Source organism: Primulina tabacum, chromosome 3, assembly GCF_025594145.1.
Source record: "Primulina tabacum isolate GXHZ01 chromosome 3, ASM2559414v2, whole genome shotgun sequence".
NCBI classification, from domain to species: Eukaryota; Viridiplantae; Streptophyta; class Magnoliopsida; order Lamiales; family Gesneriaceae; genus Primulina; species Primulina tabacum.
This window is the reverse complement of record NC_134552.1, coordinates 42288451-42307606: the sequence shown is the minus strand read 5'-3', so window position 1 is coordinate 42307606 and position 19156 is coordinate 42288451. Positions and strand designations below refer to the sequence as shown.

Here is a 19156-nt window from a genome sequence, read left to right as displayed (position 1 = left end):
AACAGCTACAATGTTTCTCACAAACGCTAAGGCTCAAGAATTCATAATATAAATGAGAACAAATATGTACACTGAATGATTCTTTATTGATCAGATAGAACCACTACAAGAAAAAAAGGCCTACGAAAACGGTTTTTCACCGTTGTCGTAGGGTTTTTAAAACTGTTGTTAAAGCCCCTGTTGTTAAAGGGTGCACTCAAAGACAACGATATATTTCCGTTGTTGTAGCTACAATTTGCGACGGTTTATGGAAAACCGTCGCCTACAAAATTAGCGACGAATTTATGCCAAACCGTCGTCTACAAATGTAGCGACGGAATTGAACCGTCGCTAAAATTAGCGACAGCTTTTTAATGCATTCCTTCGCTACCCTTAGCGGAGATTATATCATGATTTCCGTCGCTAATATTGTCGGTAAAATAAAAAAATATTTACTCTTAATAAATCTAAAAAAACCTACAATATTACTATGGTAACATAATTCCTGATCTTAACTAACACTTAAAAATTTACCAAAAATTAAAGGGAAAAGATTTACATTAAATCGAAACTAAAATCGTATAAGAGATGAAAATTTTAAGTGTTGTGAAGTGGTAAAATTGTGTAAGAGAGAAAAATTTTAAGTGTTGTGAGTTGAGTGTAAGAAAATGGATCGAAAGTGGGGGTATTTATAGAAAATTTTCCGACGATTATAGGGTAAACCGTCGCTAATAGCGACAGTTAATGTCAAATCCGTCGCTAATTATGGCGGTATTTTCAAAATTTAAGTTTGGCGACGGTTTAACTTGTGACTGTCGCTATAATTAGCGACGTTAAAGCTATAACCGTTAGCGATGGGTTTTGTAAAACCGTCGCTAAGTGAAAAGATGCGACGGTTTGCCTATGTTTTTATAACCGTCGCTAAAAATAGCGACGGTTGTACGTGAAACTGTCGCAATTTTGAAATAGCGACGGTGTTGATTAAACCGTCGCCAAATTAGCGACGGTTTCGAATCCAAAAAAATACGCTAATAGACAACGGTTCAAATAACCGTAGTCATAAATGCTCAAAGACAACGATTTTATAGAATCGTAGTCATTTACCCTAAAAACCGTTGTATTTGACCCCCAAAAGACAACGATTTTTATAAAACCGTTGTCTTTTGCTTATAAAAACGCTCTACGACAACGGTTTTAACTAAAACCGTTGTTAAAAAGTTTTTTGACAACGATTTTCATTAAAACCGTTGTCGTATGTGTGTTGTTGATTTAAAAATTTCTTGTAGTGAACTTTTGTTCGCGTGTAGATCAGCTTGAAATAAAACTTTAAAAGATGCTGATGATTTGGAGAATGCTTGAAGATTGATTCAGAATAGCAATTGTTCTAAATGAATCTGGTGTATCCTCCTTTATAAGTGTTGATCTAACGTTCATAAATATGGCCGGTACTCACATTTGTTCTGGATGCCTGACAATATTGTAGTGAGTGATGTGTGTTTTTGTCGTCTTTCCAAGTATATAACTTGACAATTTCAAATTCTTTGGATACTAGCTGAAATATGCAATCACCTGATGCTTTATTCGAGTTGTTAGTCCTTGCTAAATAAGCTCAAATACTGGCTGACTATTGCAATCAGAGAATATCTTCAGTTAGATTTATCATATCAATTCTTTCTTTAGATTAGCAAAGTTCAGTATGGTAGTTTGGGGCCTTTGAGTAATCTACATTAATCCAATTAATTAAATCGAAGCAGTTTAGTTGATAATCATCAAAATTTAAGCTAAAAAATTATACTAAACCAAACGTATTATGATTTTTCAAAATATATTATTTAGGTTAATCATTCATATTGTTTTCTTTATATGCATAATTCTTATGCTTATCTCGTCCTTGAACCAAGCCATACCATATAGTGATTAATATTTTTAAAATTATTAATTGGTTGGCAGAGTTTTAAAACTAAACCTCGCAATTAGCACTTTTTCTGTGCTTATACGAACTTCTATTTCCGATTTCACATTTCGGCAACCTGCGTTGGGTTGCTCTTGCTCTCTCTCTTCCACGTTCGACGCTATATCAATGTAGCAGCACAAGCGTTTACGGCATTCCTCATCTTTGCATTGACAATCGACGATCTCTCTTGCCTCTGCCACCATTCCCGCAAGCAGCGGTGGCGCGTTTTCTGGAAATGGTAAAGCCCCTTAAACTCAATTATCCGCTTCTAATTCTCAGCTGCAGGCGCTGCCCTTTTCTCAGTTTCTCCTCGAAACCCGACCTTTATAATCAGAGGCGACGTGAAGATCAGGACTTCTCGAACCTGGTGTGTAGAGTCCGTGAATTATTATCCAATGTGCAAATCCCATGGGCGGAAAGCTCAGAACTTGAATCATTGACTTCAAAGCTAAAACCCTATCACGTCGTGAAAATTATCGATACCCACAGCTGCACTGACTCAGTTCTGCGGTTCTTTTTCTGGGTCTCAAAGAAGCATTTTTACAAACATGATATGAGCTGTTATATATCCATGTTGAATAGGCTTTTGAAGGATAAGAAATATGCCCCCGCAGACCATGTTAGGATCATGATGATTAAAGCTTGTAAAAACAATGCAGAGATTAGGATGGTTGCTGATTCATTGAATGAGATCACTAAGATGGGACTTTTTTACAGTCTATATAGTTATAATACTCTTTTGCTTCAATTTAACAAATTTGAAATGGTCGTTGAGGCCCAGAATGTGTATAAAGAATTGCTCAGCAATGGGATCAAACCTAATTTATTGACTTTGAATGCAATGATCAATATTTTGAGCAAGAAGGGGAAGGTACAGGAGGCTGGGATTATAATGAGTCACATTTATCAGTTTGAAATGCTTCCAGATGTGTTCACTTATACATCTTTGATTCTTGGGCATTGTAGGAATGGAATGTTGGATAAAGCATTCAGTGTTTTTGATAAGATGGTAGCGAAAGGGATTGACCCAAATGCAGTGACGTATAACACGCTTATAAATGGGCTATGTGATCATGGAAGAGTTGACGATGCTTTGTGGAAGATGGAGATGATGATCAAGAATGGGATTGAACCAAATGTGTACTCATACACGGTTCCCATAACATCATTACTCGCTATTTCGCGTGTTGATGAGGCTTTTGCTCTTGTTGCTAGAATGAAAAAGAGAGGTTGCATTCCTAATGTGCAGACATATACATCTCTGATAAGTGGATTGGCAAAGATGGGTCTACCGGAGGTAGCAATAGGATTGTACCACAAGATGGTAAGAAATGGTTTGGTTCCTTCATCCGTTACGTACAATGCACTGATAAATGAATTTTGTGACAGAGGGAAACTAGATAATGCTTTAAAAATCTTTTATGGGATGGATCGACGCAGCCACTTGGCAAATACAGAAACTTATAATGCCATGATGAAAGGATTCTGCATGATTGGAAATGTTGAAAGGGCTATGGTTCTACTTGATGAAATGCTGAAGGTTGGACCTAATCCTAATATAGTTACATACAACACAATCATTGATGGATATGTTAAACATGGTCATCTGGATAATGCTAGGAGGTTGATGGAGGTGATGAAGGAAAATGGATGCAAACCAGATCAATGGACATATTCTGAACTTGTTTTTGGTTATTGTGAAAGAGGTCGACTTGATGAAGCTTTTGCACTATTTGAGGAAATGATGCAGAAAGATTTGTTCCCAAATCTGGTGACTTATACCACTTTGATTGATGGTTTGTGCAAAAAAGGAAAAGTTGACAAGGCATTGATTTTATTTGGAAAGATGCATGTGACTGGTTTGCATCCAAATATTGAAACTTACAATGCTGTTCTCAATGGGTTATCCAAAGACAGAAAGCTATTTGAATTGCTTCAAATGTTCAATAAGATGACAGAAAATGGGTTGATTCCTACTGTGATCACATATACAACTTTAATAGATGGACTCTGCAGGAATGATGGAATTAGTCTTGCTTTCAAAATTTTCTATGAAATGGAGAGAAGAAGGTACTCACCAAACCTGTATACATACAGTTTGTTAATCTATGGATTGTGTCTGGAAGGCCGGGTTGATGATGCAGAGATGATACTAAAAGAAATGGAGATGAAAAATATATATCCTGATCAGGTGACATATACTTCACTGATTGATGGGTTCTTGACTCATGGAAAACTATGTCATGCATTTTCACTGCTTCATCGGATGATTAACGCGGGCTGCGAACCCAACTATAGGACTTACCTTGTGCTGCTCAAAGGCTTGCAGAAAGAATGTCTTATGATTTCAGAGAAAATTGTGGACGAACACAACACTGTAAATAGCAATTTCTCAGGTGAAGAGATTATTACTTTGGATATCTTATGTATTCTCTTGGAAAGGATGACTGAGATTGGCTGTGAACCTTCTGTTGATACATATTCTACTTTAATTTCCGGTCTGTGTAAGGATGGCAAAATTTATGAGGTAGATCAGTTGATTAAATACATGAAAGAGAAAGGACTAAGTCCTAATGAATCAATATATTGTTCTCTGATCAGTGCTTATTGCAAGAATCTGAGAGTTGAACCTGCTCTTGATGTACTGAATTTGCTAACTGTTGCTGGCTTCAAGGCTCCCCTGTCAATTTATAAAGCACTTATATGTGCTCTCTGCAAAAGTGAACGGGGGAAAGAGGCTAAAGAGATGTTTGAGAACATGCTTGATAAACAATGGAATAATGATGAGATTGTGTGGACTATCTTGATTGATGGCCTGCTCAAAGAGGGGGAATCAAAATTGTGCTTGAATCTTCTTCACACGATGAAATCCCAGAATTGCCGTATTAGTAAGCAGACTTATGTAATGCTTGCAAAGGAAATGTCTAAAACTGACAAACCAGTTGGTGGAAACCAACCTGCTGATATATGCTAGTTCCAAGAAGAGACAAAACGGGGATGACATCATGTCGGAGTTATATAACAGGAATCTTATCTTCTTCTTATGGAAGTCATTTCACTATTTTCAATATCTTAGCTAGTTGCTGAACCGGGATGGTGTGTTTCAATATATAAGCTGCATCTGAATATGGTGCAAGTGGTGAGTTAATTATGCTACCTTATTTGTTTCCTTCTTTCTTTTCTTTTCACGCTCTCAACTAAATTTCTGTATGTTCACTTGTTTCTGTTTTCATTTGGGTTTATAATGTTTGAGTAGGTTGCATTCTCAAACAAGTATTATCCTGCCAAATTCTTTAAATTTGCAGGATGAGAGCAATGGACCTAATGATCAATTATATTAGGTAAGAGATGTCCTCCAATTTCTTATTTCATTAATTTTTGGACTTTCGTTTATGTAATATATAGTGATGAGATGCACTATCTAATGCAGAAGTGCTGGGTAACTACTTGTATGTTAATGAATTGTGAACGTTGAACTTGTTCAGGGCATCGCCGAACATGCATGTATACCATTCAAAGTGTCATCTTTGATATCTTATATCCGATTAGCTACGGACATGGATGTTGCATTTTTGTATTACTCCAGGACAATGTAGTACCTATACTTAAGGAGCTGCGATAGTTCTGGTAGATTAAAGTGCGAAGAGACTGTGTTGTTTCGGATTGATGTGTTGAATAAACTTACTAAACATTGTGAATCTTTTTAATAAGACTAAGAAACAAAGGTTTCCTGTTTTTTTTACCAAAGTGCTAGCTTCTTCAGTATCATTGGAGGGATGTTTTTGGTTTACTTGTGCCTTTCCTTTCAGCACCAGTAATGTGTATAATCATGAGACAATGTAGAATATAAACGTACAGTATCTTGAGCTGTGGTTACTGGAAACTTTGAGTTGTCATCTGCACAAGATATTCTCCACTATCCCTGTTCGCTATCACTCTCTCTTCGCCCAATATATTTTCCTGTCCCCATGGGACTCTTTTATTTTTTCTAAAATAAACCTGTCTAATAATGGTCCTGTCTTGTTTTTTTTTGCCCATTCCCTCTTCACCCATAACAACTCCCACCCCCTCAAGACCGGTCTTGTCCCCAGATTGAAAGCAGGAAATTGCACAGCAAAATCTTCAGCATCTTCCCAAGTTGATTCCTCAATAGGCATCTCTATCCATTTCCCCAATATCTGATGAACTGTTCTTTGTACAGCTTAACTCACGTGGTGATTGATATCGGCGAGGATATTTTTGCTGGATTCAATTGCACACTGTGAGGCGGAAATGTTACTCGCCATAAATATATCAAAGTAGGAAAGGGAAGGGATGTTGGGCTAAATCAAATTTCTATGTTTGAAGCTAAGGTTGCCGGAGGAAATGATGAAAAAATTCTGAGCTGAGATGTGTACAGATTGGGTCATAGGCTGGACTTCTTTAGAATGCTCTCATTCTTTTACAGTCTTCAATACCATGATGATTCTTCTTACCGTGTAAGCCATTTTGTGGAGCTGGCTTTACTTGGTACAATATTGAACCAGCAATTCATAATCCACTTGGTCTCTCTACTGCCTGGCCGATGGTTTTGTAAAGTTCACTTTAATTTGGCAATCTGAGTACTCTCTGGGACTTTATTACTATGCAGTTCCAACTTTCTTCAATATTCTATACATTCATCAATGGAACCCGTGGTCATTACTTTGGAAGGACTGTTCTGCGTGGTGGTGCAAAATCCGTTCAACGGGCCGAGATTTTGTGGTGCAGCATAAGAGTTTTGCCGAGAATTATAGATTGTATGCGTCATTCTGTGAAAGCTATTGAATCTGTTGATGCTTACTATGTATGCTTCCTACAGCCCACTAGCAACATGCACTTTTGTGCACATAGCTTTGACAATTTTCAGTTGGTTTTTAGTCGTGTCCTTGATTTTGGGTCTTTTCATTTGTAACCCTTTGGGTTTTGATTGGTTAAAAACCGTGTTCTAAATTGCGGCCTAAGCGTTAGGCGTAGGCCAGCCCAGGTGCTAGGCGGGGTGCGGCACGCCTAGGCGGAGGCCAGCCGCCTAGGAAGGCCTGATTTTTTTTTAAAAAAATTTGAATCTGGCTTCTAAAATTTAATGATCCGCTAAAAAGTCCATTTACAAAAAAACAATTTGATCACTAGGTGTGCTGCCTTTCTTTCTTCGTCGTTATTTTCCAAAGTCTCGTTCCAGATACTCTTTCTCGGCCAGGACTACTCCTCGTTCCAGAAACTCTTTCTCGTTCCAGGACTCATTCTCGTTCCATAGACTCAAGTTATTCTTTCTTCTCGCTTTCTTGCATATATTTTTCTCCTTGATTATTGGCCAAAGTTTTCTTTTTTATTCGCATGGACAAAAATTTGGTCTTTTGAGTTTTGAATTTTTTTATTAACTTTCTTCCTAGAGTTTTGAGTGTTTTTATTGGCAACATGGTGATTCTTTTTCTTTAAAATTATGTTGTATAGACAATACACATTGCATCAAGATATATCTATGGCGTGCATTGTTTGAACTTTCTGGTACTATCATTTGTTTGTGTTGTGTTGCCACATCAAATTATACTGTATTACTGTTGATCTATAATGCATGTTTCTTATCAATCAACTTAAGTAAACAATGATTTGCACTTTTTGACTAAGAGCTTAAACTCCGCGAAAATGAGGTGACAAAAGTTACCCGCCTAAAAGAGTTTATTGCAGTTACATATCTTATTCTTGGTGCAGGTTTATTGCTGAAAAGGTTTAAGTGTTTCGTATTCAGCAAGATTTAGAGGGTAACAATGGCAAGCAATTCATCATCGACTGCATTTGTCACTCAGTCTGAATATGAGATTCTTAAGAGAAAGTCAAATGACATTGAATGGGAGTTTGGTATGTTGATTGATCCTAAGAATCTCGACAAAGTTAAATGTAAGTTGTGTGGGAAAATGATGTCCGATGGAGTGTATAGAATCAATGAGCACATAGAATATATACCTGTTAATGTATCTGGTTGTCGAAATGCATCTCCAGAAGATTGTAATAAGTGCAAACATGCAATTTTAGAAGGGAGGGACAAAAAGAAAAACAAATACTTTAAGAAGAAAGTTGTAGAGCAGAGGTGAATATTTCTTTAAAAGAAGAAGAAGATGCTGAAATTGAAGGGATATATGGAATTAAAAAAATCTCATCCACTTGGCCCCATGGATATATATGCATCAATGATTGCTTCAGAAAATATAAGTTCAAGTGGAAGTAAAGTGTTTCGCAAAAAAATATAAATGAGGCTCTTTTCAAAGAGAGAACTCAACAAATTCAACAATATGTTCGGAGATGAGATCATGAAAATAGAATCTCATTCAATGCTCTTGATAATGATAGCTTCAAGCAACTAATGGAGGCAGTATGTCAATTTTGGCCAAGGTTCAGGCCTCCAACTCAATATCAACTTAGAGAACCACTTTTGAAAGCTGAAGTTGAAAGAACAAAGCAACTGTTGAAGAAACACGAAGAAGAATGGGCAAATTGTAGAGCCCAAATTGAGTACACGTATAACCCATGCATTTATTTAATTATTGAAGCATTTATTTAATTTAATTTTAAAATGAGTTTTAGTGGTGCATGATTTATTTAAACGCATTATTTTAAATTATTTACGTTTATGTGTTGCACGTTAAAATGTGTTTCGAGTTTCATGTTTCAGGCGATTATTCGAGGCGGGATCAAGGAATAGAGACCGGTGACGAGTTTGACAATTTTGTTTTAATACGGTATTTTATTTTAAGTGGAGGTCGGGACATTTTAAATAATTTGTTAAGTTTCAGCATCTTTAAAGCCTAAATTATTTATTTAGGAATTTTGGAGTTTTAAAAATTTTAAAGATTTAGTGCTTGTGCTCTTTATTTTTTTTATTAGGGGATTATATTTAAAGATTAGTAGGGATAATATTTTAATTAATTTGTTAATTGAGTTAATATTTTTAATTGTATCTTGATTAGCATGGTTAATGGTATAAATAAGCAAAATCATCCCCTAATTATTTCTGAACACATGCACACACACGCTTTTACACACACTTACTCATGTTTTGCACACACACACACATACACATCCTTTCATTCTTATTTTTGAGAAGAGAAAACCTAGGGTTCCAGGAGTCCTTGCAGCCGCCCCCTTCCCTCTCCATCTTCCAGCAAATTTTCGTGTGTTTTCTTCAAGGATTTTAGTGCCACAATCGTCCCGAATCAATCCTCGCGCCATCTCTGCTTAGGTATCGTCGGTTCGGTAAACTTTAACATCATAAGGAACGTATAATCTATTTTTCCTGCGTCGATCATGTCATAGTATGTGTTGCGTTGTTTTTATGCGTAAAAATACATGTGTGATGCGTAAAGTTTGAGTGGAAATTGTTTAGATCGCATTTTGAACGTTTCTAGATCTGAAAATCTCGCTTTTGTTCTTTTAAAAACTGCGATTTTTCGGTCGTGATTTTGAGAAAACTTTCAACATGAAAATTGTAGAACTTTTTGATACCTTTGATTTGATATAAAATTCGAAATATTTGGATAAAAATTGAGTGAGTTATGATCATTTTCGTGGGACTGCTCTAACTGCGTTTTCTGAAAAATTATGTTATTGAGGTGTTCTTGAAGTTTTATTGTTGCAGGCTTCGTTGGGGATCGACGGGTGATTCTTGCTGCATTTAGATATGTTTAGTATGATGTTGGATTGGTAATTGGTGTACCGGTTAGTGTCGATAGGCACTTGAATTCATTAGAAGTCGTAAGAAGCGATTTAGTGTCAAGTCCCGTGTTTTTGAGTTGCATCGTGTCGTAGGTTGGATGTCGTGGATTCGGGGTGTTTGTATGGGTTGTATCAATGTAGTAGCATCCTAGGACGAGTTTCGAGGCGTCGGGTCATAGTCCGTGCAATCATGTTTAGAATGTTGAGCATCACATGTATTGAATTTTCATTGGTTTGCTTTCATCGAGGGTACACGGACCCGGACACGGACCCTGGCACGGGGTCCGTGCCTTTGTTCCTTCCGAAGTGCCATTTTGCCGAGTCTACACGAACCCCTACACGGACCTAGGCACGGGGTCCGTGCCTTCCCTTTCCTTCACATGCTTTTTACAGTACCTACACGGACCTGGAGCCGGACCTGGGCACGAGGTCCATGTACTTCCTGTTTAGGAATAGTTTAGGGTTCCCTTTGAAATTGTTTTGGGGTTCTATACCATGGCTTAGTACGATTATTGAACGAGGTCAAGTCACGAGGGATTTAGAATGTCATAAGCTATTTATTTACTTCGGTGGTGAGCACGAGTACCTACGTCTAAGCTATGAAAGATAAGTGTTTGAACTCATGTTAGTATGTTGCAGCATCGGCCCCCAAGCGATATCCAACGAATCCCTCAACGCCAAGTGAGTATGCGCGACGTGCAAAGAAAATATTTCAAGTTTTTGAGGTATGCTAAATGTCTTGTGACCAAATTATGAATGGATTTGGAAGTCGCTGAACGTAGGCCGAGGACCTCTCCACCCCGTTAAAGCATGAACGAGTTTAAATCAGGATTGAAAAGCGTTAAAGCATGAACGGAGACCAATCCTCCCGTTAAAGCATGAACAGGGATCTCATGTATGTGGCAGTGGATTCGTCCGTGTCAGCCCAGTACTGTGGTTTAGTCTGATCAGGCGAACTATGTTATGGGTCACTTGCTTTGAAACATGCCTCTACGCAAAATGATGAAGTTTAAGTATGTTCATGTATGTACAAGTATGCAAGCATGTTTAAGAAAAGTTTCACGTATTGGCACGTCTATGTATGTATGTAAGTTCAAGCTTTTATATGCACGTTCAAGTTCAAGTATGTACGTTCTATTTTGAAGTTGCATGTGATTTTATTACGTATTACTCGTTACTTCCAGTTTATACGTGTTGAGTCTTTAGACTCACTAGACTTGATCGATGCAGGCGAGAATGCATTGGAGGAGATGAGGGGTGAGGACCAATGAACTGGCTTGGACTGAGCGGGAGGCTAAACCCGAGGACCGCCATGTTTTAAGCTTTTTGAAATGATCAAAATACTCTGATTTATGTTACGGGTTATGAGATTTTAATCAGATGCTTTTGGTGAACTTTATTTTTAGATCTTTTGTTGCAAACACTTTTGGAGACGTACAGTTTATTTAAAATCGAAGTTGAGAGTTATTTTATAATCAAGAATTTTTATTTTATTTTTCCGCAAATTTTAAGTAGTAAAAATTTTGGTACGTTACAGTTTGTATCAAATCGGTGTTCTTGTAAAGGGTTACGCCTACTGCCAGTCGCGAGAAGCTCACGAAGCCACATCTCAAGTTGTAAGTTTTAAAGTTTTGAATTATGTTATGCATTAAGCATTAAGTCATGATTTCAGCATGTCATGTTTCAAGTTCAAATTACGTGCATCTTATGCTATTGATATCATGTTCATGCATGCATATTGGGTTTACGTGTTAGGTAAATTGTTGGAACAGTATGCCTCCTAGACGCATTATTGACCGGGAAGCTAGGGATGAGAACAGAGAGGGCCGAGAGGAGGGGAGAGACGCTCCACCTCCTCCACCGCCAGATATGCAGGCACAGATGCTTGCAGGTATGACGCAGTTCTTTGCTGAGTTGGCGGAGAACCGGACTGAGGCAAATACAGAAGCGAGGCCCAGACCAGAGGCAGTTTACGAGAGATTCAGGCGGATGAGCCCAAAGGAGTTTTCGGGGACGACCGACCCGATGGTGGCCGAGGGATGGATTAAGTCCATCGAGGTGATCTTCGACTTTATGGAGCTGCAGGATGTAGACCGAGTCAGATGTGCCACGTTCCTTCTATCAGATGACGCTAGACTGTGGTGGGAGAGTGCGCCAGTATCAGTAAATTTGCAGACTTTGACGTGGAATGGGTTTAATGAGATATTCTACTCCAAGTACTTCACTGAAGAAGTACGATCTAGACTGACCAGGGAATTCATGACACTGCGACAGGGAGATAGTAGTGTTGCAGCGTTTGTCAGGAAGTTTGAGAGGGGGTGTCACTTTGTGCCCCTGATAGCTAATGATGCCCAGGGTAAGTTGAGGCATTTCATGGATGGGTTGCGGCCGGTCTTGCGCCGAGATGTGAGAGTTGCTGGTCCCACTATCTATGCAGTTGCCGTGTCTCGAGCTTTGGCAGCAGAACAGGATCAGAGGGATATTGAGGATGACAGACAGGGCAAGATGCCCTATCAGGCTCCACAGCAGCTGCAGCAGCAGCAACAACGACCTCAGTTTAAGAGGCCGTTCCAGGGGCAGCCAGGAAAGAAGCCTTATCAGGGACCGCCAAATGGCAAGGGCCCCATGCCACAGCAGAAGACGCCACAGAGGCCGGGAGAACACCCGGTGTGCCCAAAGTGCAATCGCCAACATCCGGGGCAATGTCTATGGGGATCAAGGAAATGATTTAAATGTGGAGTTAGTGACCACATGTTGAAGGAGTGTCCACAGTGGAGACAGCCGACCCAGGGCAGAATGTTCGCCATGCATGCGCAGGAGGCGAACCTAGACACGACATTACTGACCGGTGAACTTTTCTACCTAAGCTCAGTATTAATCTGCCTTGGATGTTGAAATTTTATTTGGGATTATTAGTGTGCTAGTAATATTTTTGAGTCACTTGGGATATTAATTTCTGCGATGCTTGAGGTTAATGTAGAAGTTTGAGGATATAAGTTTGTGTTGTGCTAACGTCTCTCAAGAAATATTTTCATCAAGAGATTAGCCACGAAGGTCCTGATAGATTCAGGAGCCACTCACTCCTTTATCTCGGAGACATTCCCTAATCATTTAGACATCAAGTCTATCAGCCTTGATGTGAACTACTCGGTGACAGTTCCCTCAGGGGAAGAACTATTTGCTACCAGCGTGGTCAGAGATATTGATCTAGAACTGCAGGGCCACCTGGTATATGCCGATCTGATAGTGTTGCCGATGCCAGAGTTTGATATCATTTTGGGAATGAACTGGCTGACGAAGAACAGAGTCCTGATTGACTTTCAGAAGAGATCAGTGTTGGTCAGACTGATGGGAATGGAGCAGTTTTTTTTCGAGCCAGACAGATGGAGAGGTTTCCCTCGCATGATTTCTTGCATGCAGGCGCGGAGACTCATTTCCAAGGGGTGTCAGGCTTTCTTGGCCAGTATTACTTCAACACCCGACGTACCCACTCCATCTATATCGGAGGTACCAGTAGTCAGAGAATTTCCTGACGTCTTTTCAGATGACGTCACAGGCCTTCCACCAGAGCGAGAAGTGGAGTTTGCAATCGATCTTATGCCAGGCACTGTGCCAATCTCCAAGGCGCCGTATCGATTAGCTCCAGCTGAGATGTTAGAACTCAAGCAGCAGATTCAGGAGCTCCTTGACAAGAAATTCATTCGCCCTAGTTTCTCACCGTGGGGCGCACCAGTGCTCTTTGTGAAAAGAAAGATGGGAGCATGAGACTGTGCATCGATTACCGGGAGCTGAACAAGGTAACAATCAAGAATAAATACCCAATTCCAAGGATCGAGGACTTGTTTGATCAGTTGCAGGGAGCTACAGTGTTCTCTAAGATAGATCTTCGATCAGGGTATCATCAGCTGAAGGTGAAAGAGGCAGATGTTCATAAGACAGCCTTCAAGACCAGATATGGGCATTACGAGTTCTTGGTGATGCCATTTGGATTGACGAATGCTCCAGCAATATTCATGGACCTCATGAACCGAGTATTTCAGCCTTATCTTGATCAATTCGTCATAGTGTTCATTGACGATATTCTTATTTACTCGAAGAACCATGAGGAGCACAGCCATAAATTGAGGACAATTTTACAGATCCTGCAGAGTCGCAAGTTATTTGCGAAGTTCAGTAAGTGTGAATTCTGGTTGGGGAAGGTAGCGTTTTTGGGTCACATAATGTCTAGCAGTGGGATTGAGGTGGATCCAGAGAAGGTGGACAGCCGTTAAGGAATGGGTTGAACCGAAGAATGCGTCAGAGATCCGCAGTTTTCTGGGTTTAGCTGGTTACTACCGTAAGTTTATTTAGGGATTTTCTTCTATAGCAGTGCCACTCACTTCACTAACCAAGAAGAATGCTATGTTTGCATGGAGTGATGAATGTCAGAAGAGCTTCGATACTTTGAAGCAAGCTCTTATTTCAGCGCCAGTGTTAGCCATGCCATCAGGGCAAGGAGATTTTGTGTTATACACCGATGCATCTAAGCTCGAGTTAGGCGCAGTGTTGATGCAGCATGGCCGGGTTATAGCTTATGCCTCCAGACAGTTGAAGGTGCATGAGAAGAACTACCCGACTCACGATCTTGAGTTAGCCGCCATCGTCTTTGCGTTGAAGATTTGGAGACACTACTTGTACGGCGAGAAATGCCAGATATTTACTGATCACAAGAGTCTCAAGTATTTCTTCACGCAGAAAGAACTGAATATGAGACAGAGACGGTGGTTGGAGTTAGTAAAAGACTACGATTGCGAAATTAGCTATCATCCGGGGAAAGCTAATGTGGTGTCAGATGTCTTGAGCTGGAAGGTTGCAGTCATAGCACAGTTGTCAGTACAGAGGCCTCTTCAGTCTGAGATTCAGAGGTTTGAGTTAGAGGTTTACCCCAAGGGCAGAGCTCCAAGACTATCTAATTTGGAAGTTTAGTCTTCCTTACTAGACCGAATCCGTAGAGGACAGCCTTCAGATGAGCAGTTGCAGAAATGGAGGCTGAAAGACGAAGGCAAGGGCAGTGTACTCTACACAGTGTCCGATGGTGTTGTGAGATACAGAGGTAGAGTGTGGGTGCCTAGTGTTGATCCGATCAGAGAGGATATTCTGACAGAGGCACATGCATCTCCGTATTCCATTCATCCAGGAGGTACCAAGATGTACAAAGACTTGCAAATCTTGTATTAGTGGCCAGGTATGAAGAGAGACATCCATCGATTTATGTCCGAATATCGAACTTGTCAGCAGGTGAAGGCAGAACATCAGAGGCCAGCAGGGATGCTTAAGCCACTCCCTATCCCCGAGTGGAAATGAGAGAATATCACCATGGACTTCGTTGTTGGCTTGCCGAGATTTGTTAGAGGATCCAATGCTATTTGGGTCATAGTGGATTGACTCACTAAGTCAGCGCATTTCTTGCCAGTGAAGTCGATTTTCTCCATGACGCAGTATGCGGAGCTTTATATCAGGAAGATAGTTCGATTGCATGGGATCCCAGTTTCCATTGTGTCCGACAGGGACCCGAGGTTTACATCGTCCTTCAATACAGCTTTTCACCCGCAGACAGATGGCCAGTCTGAGCGAGTGATTCAAATTTTGGAGGATTTATTGCGAGCCTGTATGATCGATTTCCAGGGGACTTGGGAATCAAAGCTACCTTTAGTGAAGTTTACCTACAACAACAGTTTCCAATCATCTATAGCTATGGATCCCTACGAGGCATTGTATGGAAGGAAGTGCAGATCGCCGATTCATTGGGACGAAATTGGTGAAAGAGCAGAACTTGGTCCAGAGATTGTTCAGCAGACTGCAGATGTGGTGGTCAAGATTCGAGACAGGATGAAGACCGCCCAGAGTCGCCAAAAGAGTTATGCTGACAAGAGAAGGAGAGATCTCGAGTTTGCCGTGGGTGATCACGTTTTTGTAAAGCTAGCACCTATGAAGGGTGTTATGAGATTTGGGAAGAGAGGCAAGCTGAGTCCGAGGTTTATCGGACCTTTCGAGATTCTGGACAGAGTTGGGACACTAGCCTATCGTGTTGCCCTTCCGCCGAATCTGGCCGGGGTACACAATGTGTTCCATGTCTCGATGCTGAGGAAGTACCTAGCTAATCCTTCGCACGTGTTGAGCTATGAACCGTTACAGTTGGCTCCAGACTTGTCATATGTAAGGCTTGAGATTTATTAGTCTTCATTGATGTGATATTCGGAAGATATGAGTATGCATGACATGTAATGAGAAGCCTTAAATGAGATTATGAAGTGTTGCATGAAATATAGACCGCACCCGCGGTAAGGAAAGGACCGCACCCGCGGTTGAGCTCTTGGATTGTGGAAGAATTACAGTAGCTTGAGCGCACCCGCGCCTAAAGAAGGACTGCACCCGCGGTGCATGGACAGAAAGTTGAATAGAAATACAATAGCAACACCGCACCCGCGGTGCATGGACAGAAAGTTGAATAGAAATACAATAGCAACACCGCACCCGCGGTCCCAGAGGCAGCGAACTCCCGGTGCTGCTACAGTGAGGTCAGCGCACCCGCGGTCGAAGCTTTCGGAAAAGTTGATGTATATCATTACACTGAGCGCACCCGCGGTTATGGAATGAGCGCACCCGCGGTGCGACGTGCAGCATGAAAAATAAGCCACGTTTCCTGGTGTTGCATGCAGTATATATATAAGAATTTCACGCTTTTCCTTCACAAAATTCAAAAAAAGGGTCAAAGCTTTTGAGAAAAAAACCCTTACGCCTTTGTAGATTTGTGATTGTGAAAGATCAGCCCGTTAAATTTGTAATCCGATTTCAGTACTGTGTTCCTATCGACGCAGGCTACAACTGGACGTAAGTTTTGTTACAATTAGACATGATTTGAATTTATGATATTGTCAGAATTGAATACGAATCAGATATGATGTTTATGCTACAGTAGACATTGTATAATTGAAGTCAGATTAAAGAATAGATTGGTTATGCAATTGTTATGATTTTCGAAAGATATTGATTGAGATTTGTAATCAGAGTAGTGTTGTTACTGATTTTGAATATACCGATATTGAAATTATGAGTTGTACTGGTATTGGTTATGAATTCTGGTACTATATTTGTGGTGTTGGGATTGACGGGATTATCGAGATTTCATTATTATGCCGTTGAAACATCAGTTGATTTAGATTGATCAGATTCAGTAATGATCTCGAGTGTATCGTGATATCGTTTATATGAATTAGATTGTACCTTGTTCAGATATGGATCAGATTATATACTGAATTGAGTATTGATCAGAACAGGTTTTGAATCGAATTATATACTGATATTGTATTTATGCAATTGTCATTGCCAGACTGGTTATGGACAGATTGGAATACAATACTTCGTCTTCGTCAGACCGGGAAGACAAATGTATAATTCATGTGAATTCGGGAGATACGACTCGAATCAGACTTGGTTGGAGTTTCCCTAAATCACATAATAGATTTGTTATTTATATTTGATTATGATTATGTCTTGTTTATAGATTTATATTCAAGCATTGAGATAGGAGAGTCATTGGCAGACTTGCTAAACTAGACGTTCGGTGGTATCGACGCTTCGGATCAGATTCAATCCGATCGTAGACATTCGATACAGACGGGGCCGAACTCTAGGAATAAGACGTACAGTTACCCCGATTGGGAGGGTAGGTGACAGACAGTGACCTCTTATTCACACCGGGATCCCTAGAGTTAGAGTTGAGTCGAGTCAAGACATGAATTGAATTGAGTTGCATGCTTATGTTATTTTGGTTTCAGAGATTATGAAACCCATTGTTACTGCATGCTTATTTTGATTTAGTTTCATAGACTATGAAACCTATTGTTATGAATTTTATGCATGATAATATGCTTTATGATTTATATTGTGTATATGCATGTATACATGTTTTATACTGGGATTTATTCTCACCGGAGTATCCGGCTGTTGTCTTGTTTTGTATGTGTGCATGACAACAGGTGGGACATGATCGGGGTCAAGAAGATGATGAGAAAAGATGAGTTAGAGTGGTGATTCCGGACTTATTGTAGACTTGGTTTAATACTTGAAATTTAGTAGTTGAACCTTAGACTAGTTTGAATAATTGTTGTACATTATTGTACTTTTATACTGAGATGTATATTAGTTAAATTCCATTACGTTCCGCACTTACATTTAAAAAAAAAAGAAAAATTTTTAGACCCTGTTTATCTTAATTGATAATTAAATCCCAAAGATGATTAAGAAGATGATTAGCGTCCGGGTCCCCACAACAGGTGGTATCAGAGCGATAGATCCTTTAGAATGAGATAGAAGAGAATGAGTGGGGTAGATTGAGTTTTTCTTTCCTTGCATGTGATTGCTAGCATGAGATTTATTATAATGTTGATTTACATTGTATGTGCTAGCATGAGTTGTTGCTTTCCTTATTACATGTTGTATTGCTATCTGAATTGATTACAGGATGTATTGATCAAGATTGAATCAGAACCGATTCTGGATCAGAAATATATGATCAGAGGAGGTCTGAGACAGATTGTATAAATTGTGTACTAATCTGTTTGATAATCAGATATACTGCCTCGAAGAATTCCAGAAAGAGGTAGTACTTCGACTAGTCAGATGGGGGTGTCAGAAATTTTGATAGAAACAGAGTTGAAGAGGTTTCGGTCATTTCAACCGCCGATTCTGAAGGGTACCGAGACACCAGTCGATTGTGAGAATTGGCTCGAAGACATAGAAATGCTATTTGAGTTTCTTGGTTTTACAGATGAGTGTAGAGTTACACTGATTGGGAACCAACTACAGGAGATTGCAAGGAATTGGTGGCTAATAACCAAAGGAGCTTTGGAACAACGTAGTTCACGAATTACTTGGAAAATTTTTAAGGTTGAATTCTATCACAAATTTTTCCCCGTATCATATAGACAAGACAAAAGTGCAGAGTTTTCAAATCTGAGACATGGTCACTTAAGTATTGATGAGTATTTGGCCCAGTTCTTTACTTTACTACGTTTTGTCCCTCATGTGGCTAGAAATGATGAAGCTATATCTGATCAGTTCATTCGGGGATTGAACCCGGAGATACGTACATTAGTGAATGTGAAACAACCGATTAATTTTGTCGATACATTAAACCGAGCCAAAAGAGCAGAAATGGTTTTATGGGACAAAAGGGGGCATCATATGATCTTCCAGCCCTGAGTTCACAGCAACTGCCTTCCAGAGTTGAGATTGGCAGTAGCAGTGGTGAAAAGAAAGAACAGCTGAAAATTCGGGAGAAACAGTCTAAGAAAGTAGGAAGTGAACCGAGTGGTTCATCTAGCTCCAGTGCTTCCAGCCCGGGTTATACTGGAATATATTGCAGAATTTGTGGAGGGAGACATCCCACAGAGCAATGCCAAGGAGTGACTGGTATTTGCAATATCTGCAAACAGCGGGGACATTTTGCTAGAGTTT

At 39.9% G+C, this 19156-nt stretch overlaps 2 protein-coding genes across 8 annotated transcripts; both read left to right on the top strand.

Annotated features, from left to right (window-relative positions):
• The first annotated feature begins 1955 nt into the window (after window positions 1-1955).
• Window positions 1956-7679, top strand: LOC142541082 (uncharacterized). 7 transcript variants are annotated; one of them, XM_075647637.1, is made up of 3 exons: window positions 1956-5072; window positions 5190-5274; window positions 7661-7679. In XM_075647637.1, the coding sequence occupies exon 1, from the start codon at window positions 2169-2171 to the stop codon at window positions 4905-4907; it is 2739 nt and encodes a 912-aa protein (XP_075503752.1). In that variant the 5' UTR covers window positions 1956-2168; the 3' UTR covers window positions 4908-5072; window positions 5190-5274; window positions 7661-7679. The 7 variants fall into 7 exon arrangements, with proteins under 7 accessions (XP_075503752.1, XP_075503753.1, XP_075503747.1 ...); XM_075647638.1 differs by lacking the exon at window positions 7661-7679 and adding an exon at window positions 6135-6921 and having other exon boundaries at window positions 5239-5274; XM_075647632.1 differs by lacking the exon at window positions 7661-7679 and adding an exon at window positions 6135-6920.
• A 10640-nt stretch (window positions 7680-18319) lies between these two features.
• LOC142538723 (uncharacterized) lies at window positions 18320-18901 on the top strand. Its single transcript, XM_075644021.1, has one exon. The coding sequence runs from the start codon at window positions 18320-18322 to the stop codon at window positions 18899-18901; it is 582 nt and encodes a 193-aa protein (XP_075500136.1).
• Window positions 18902-19156: the final 255 nt, after the last annotated feature.

What these genes read in the sequence shown, in the direction of transcription:
- LOC142541082 (XM_075647637.1), top strand. Translation starts at nt 2,169, where the DNA reads ATGGTAAAGCCCCTTAAACTCAATTATCCGCTTCTAATTCTCAGCTGC.
- LOC142538723 (XM_075644021.1), top strand. Translation starts at nt 18,320, where the DNA reads ATGGGGGTGTCAGAAATTTTGATAGAAACAGAGTTGAAGAGGTTTCGG.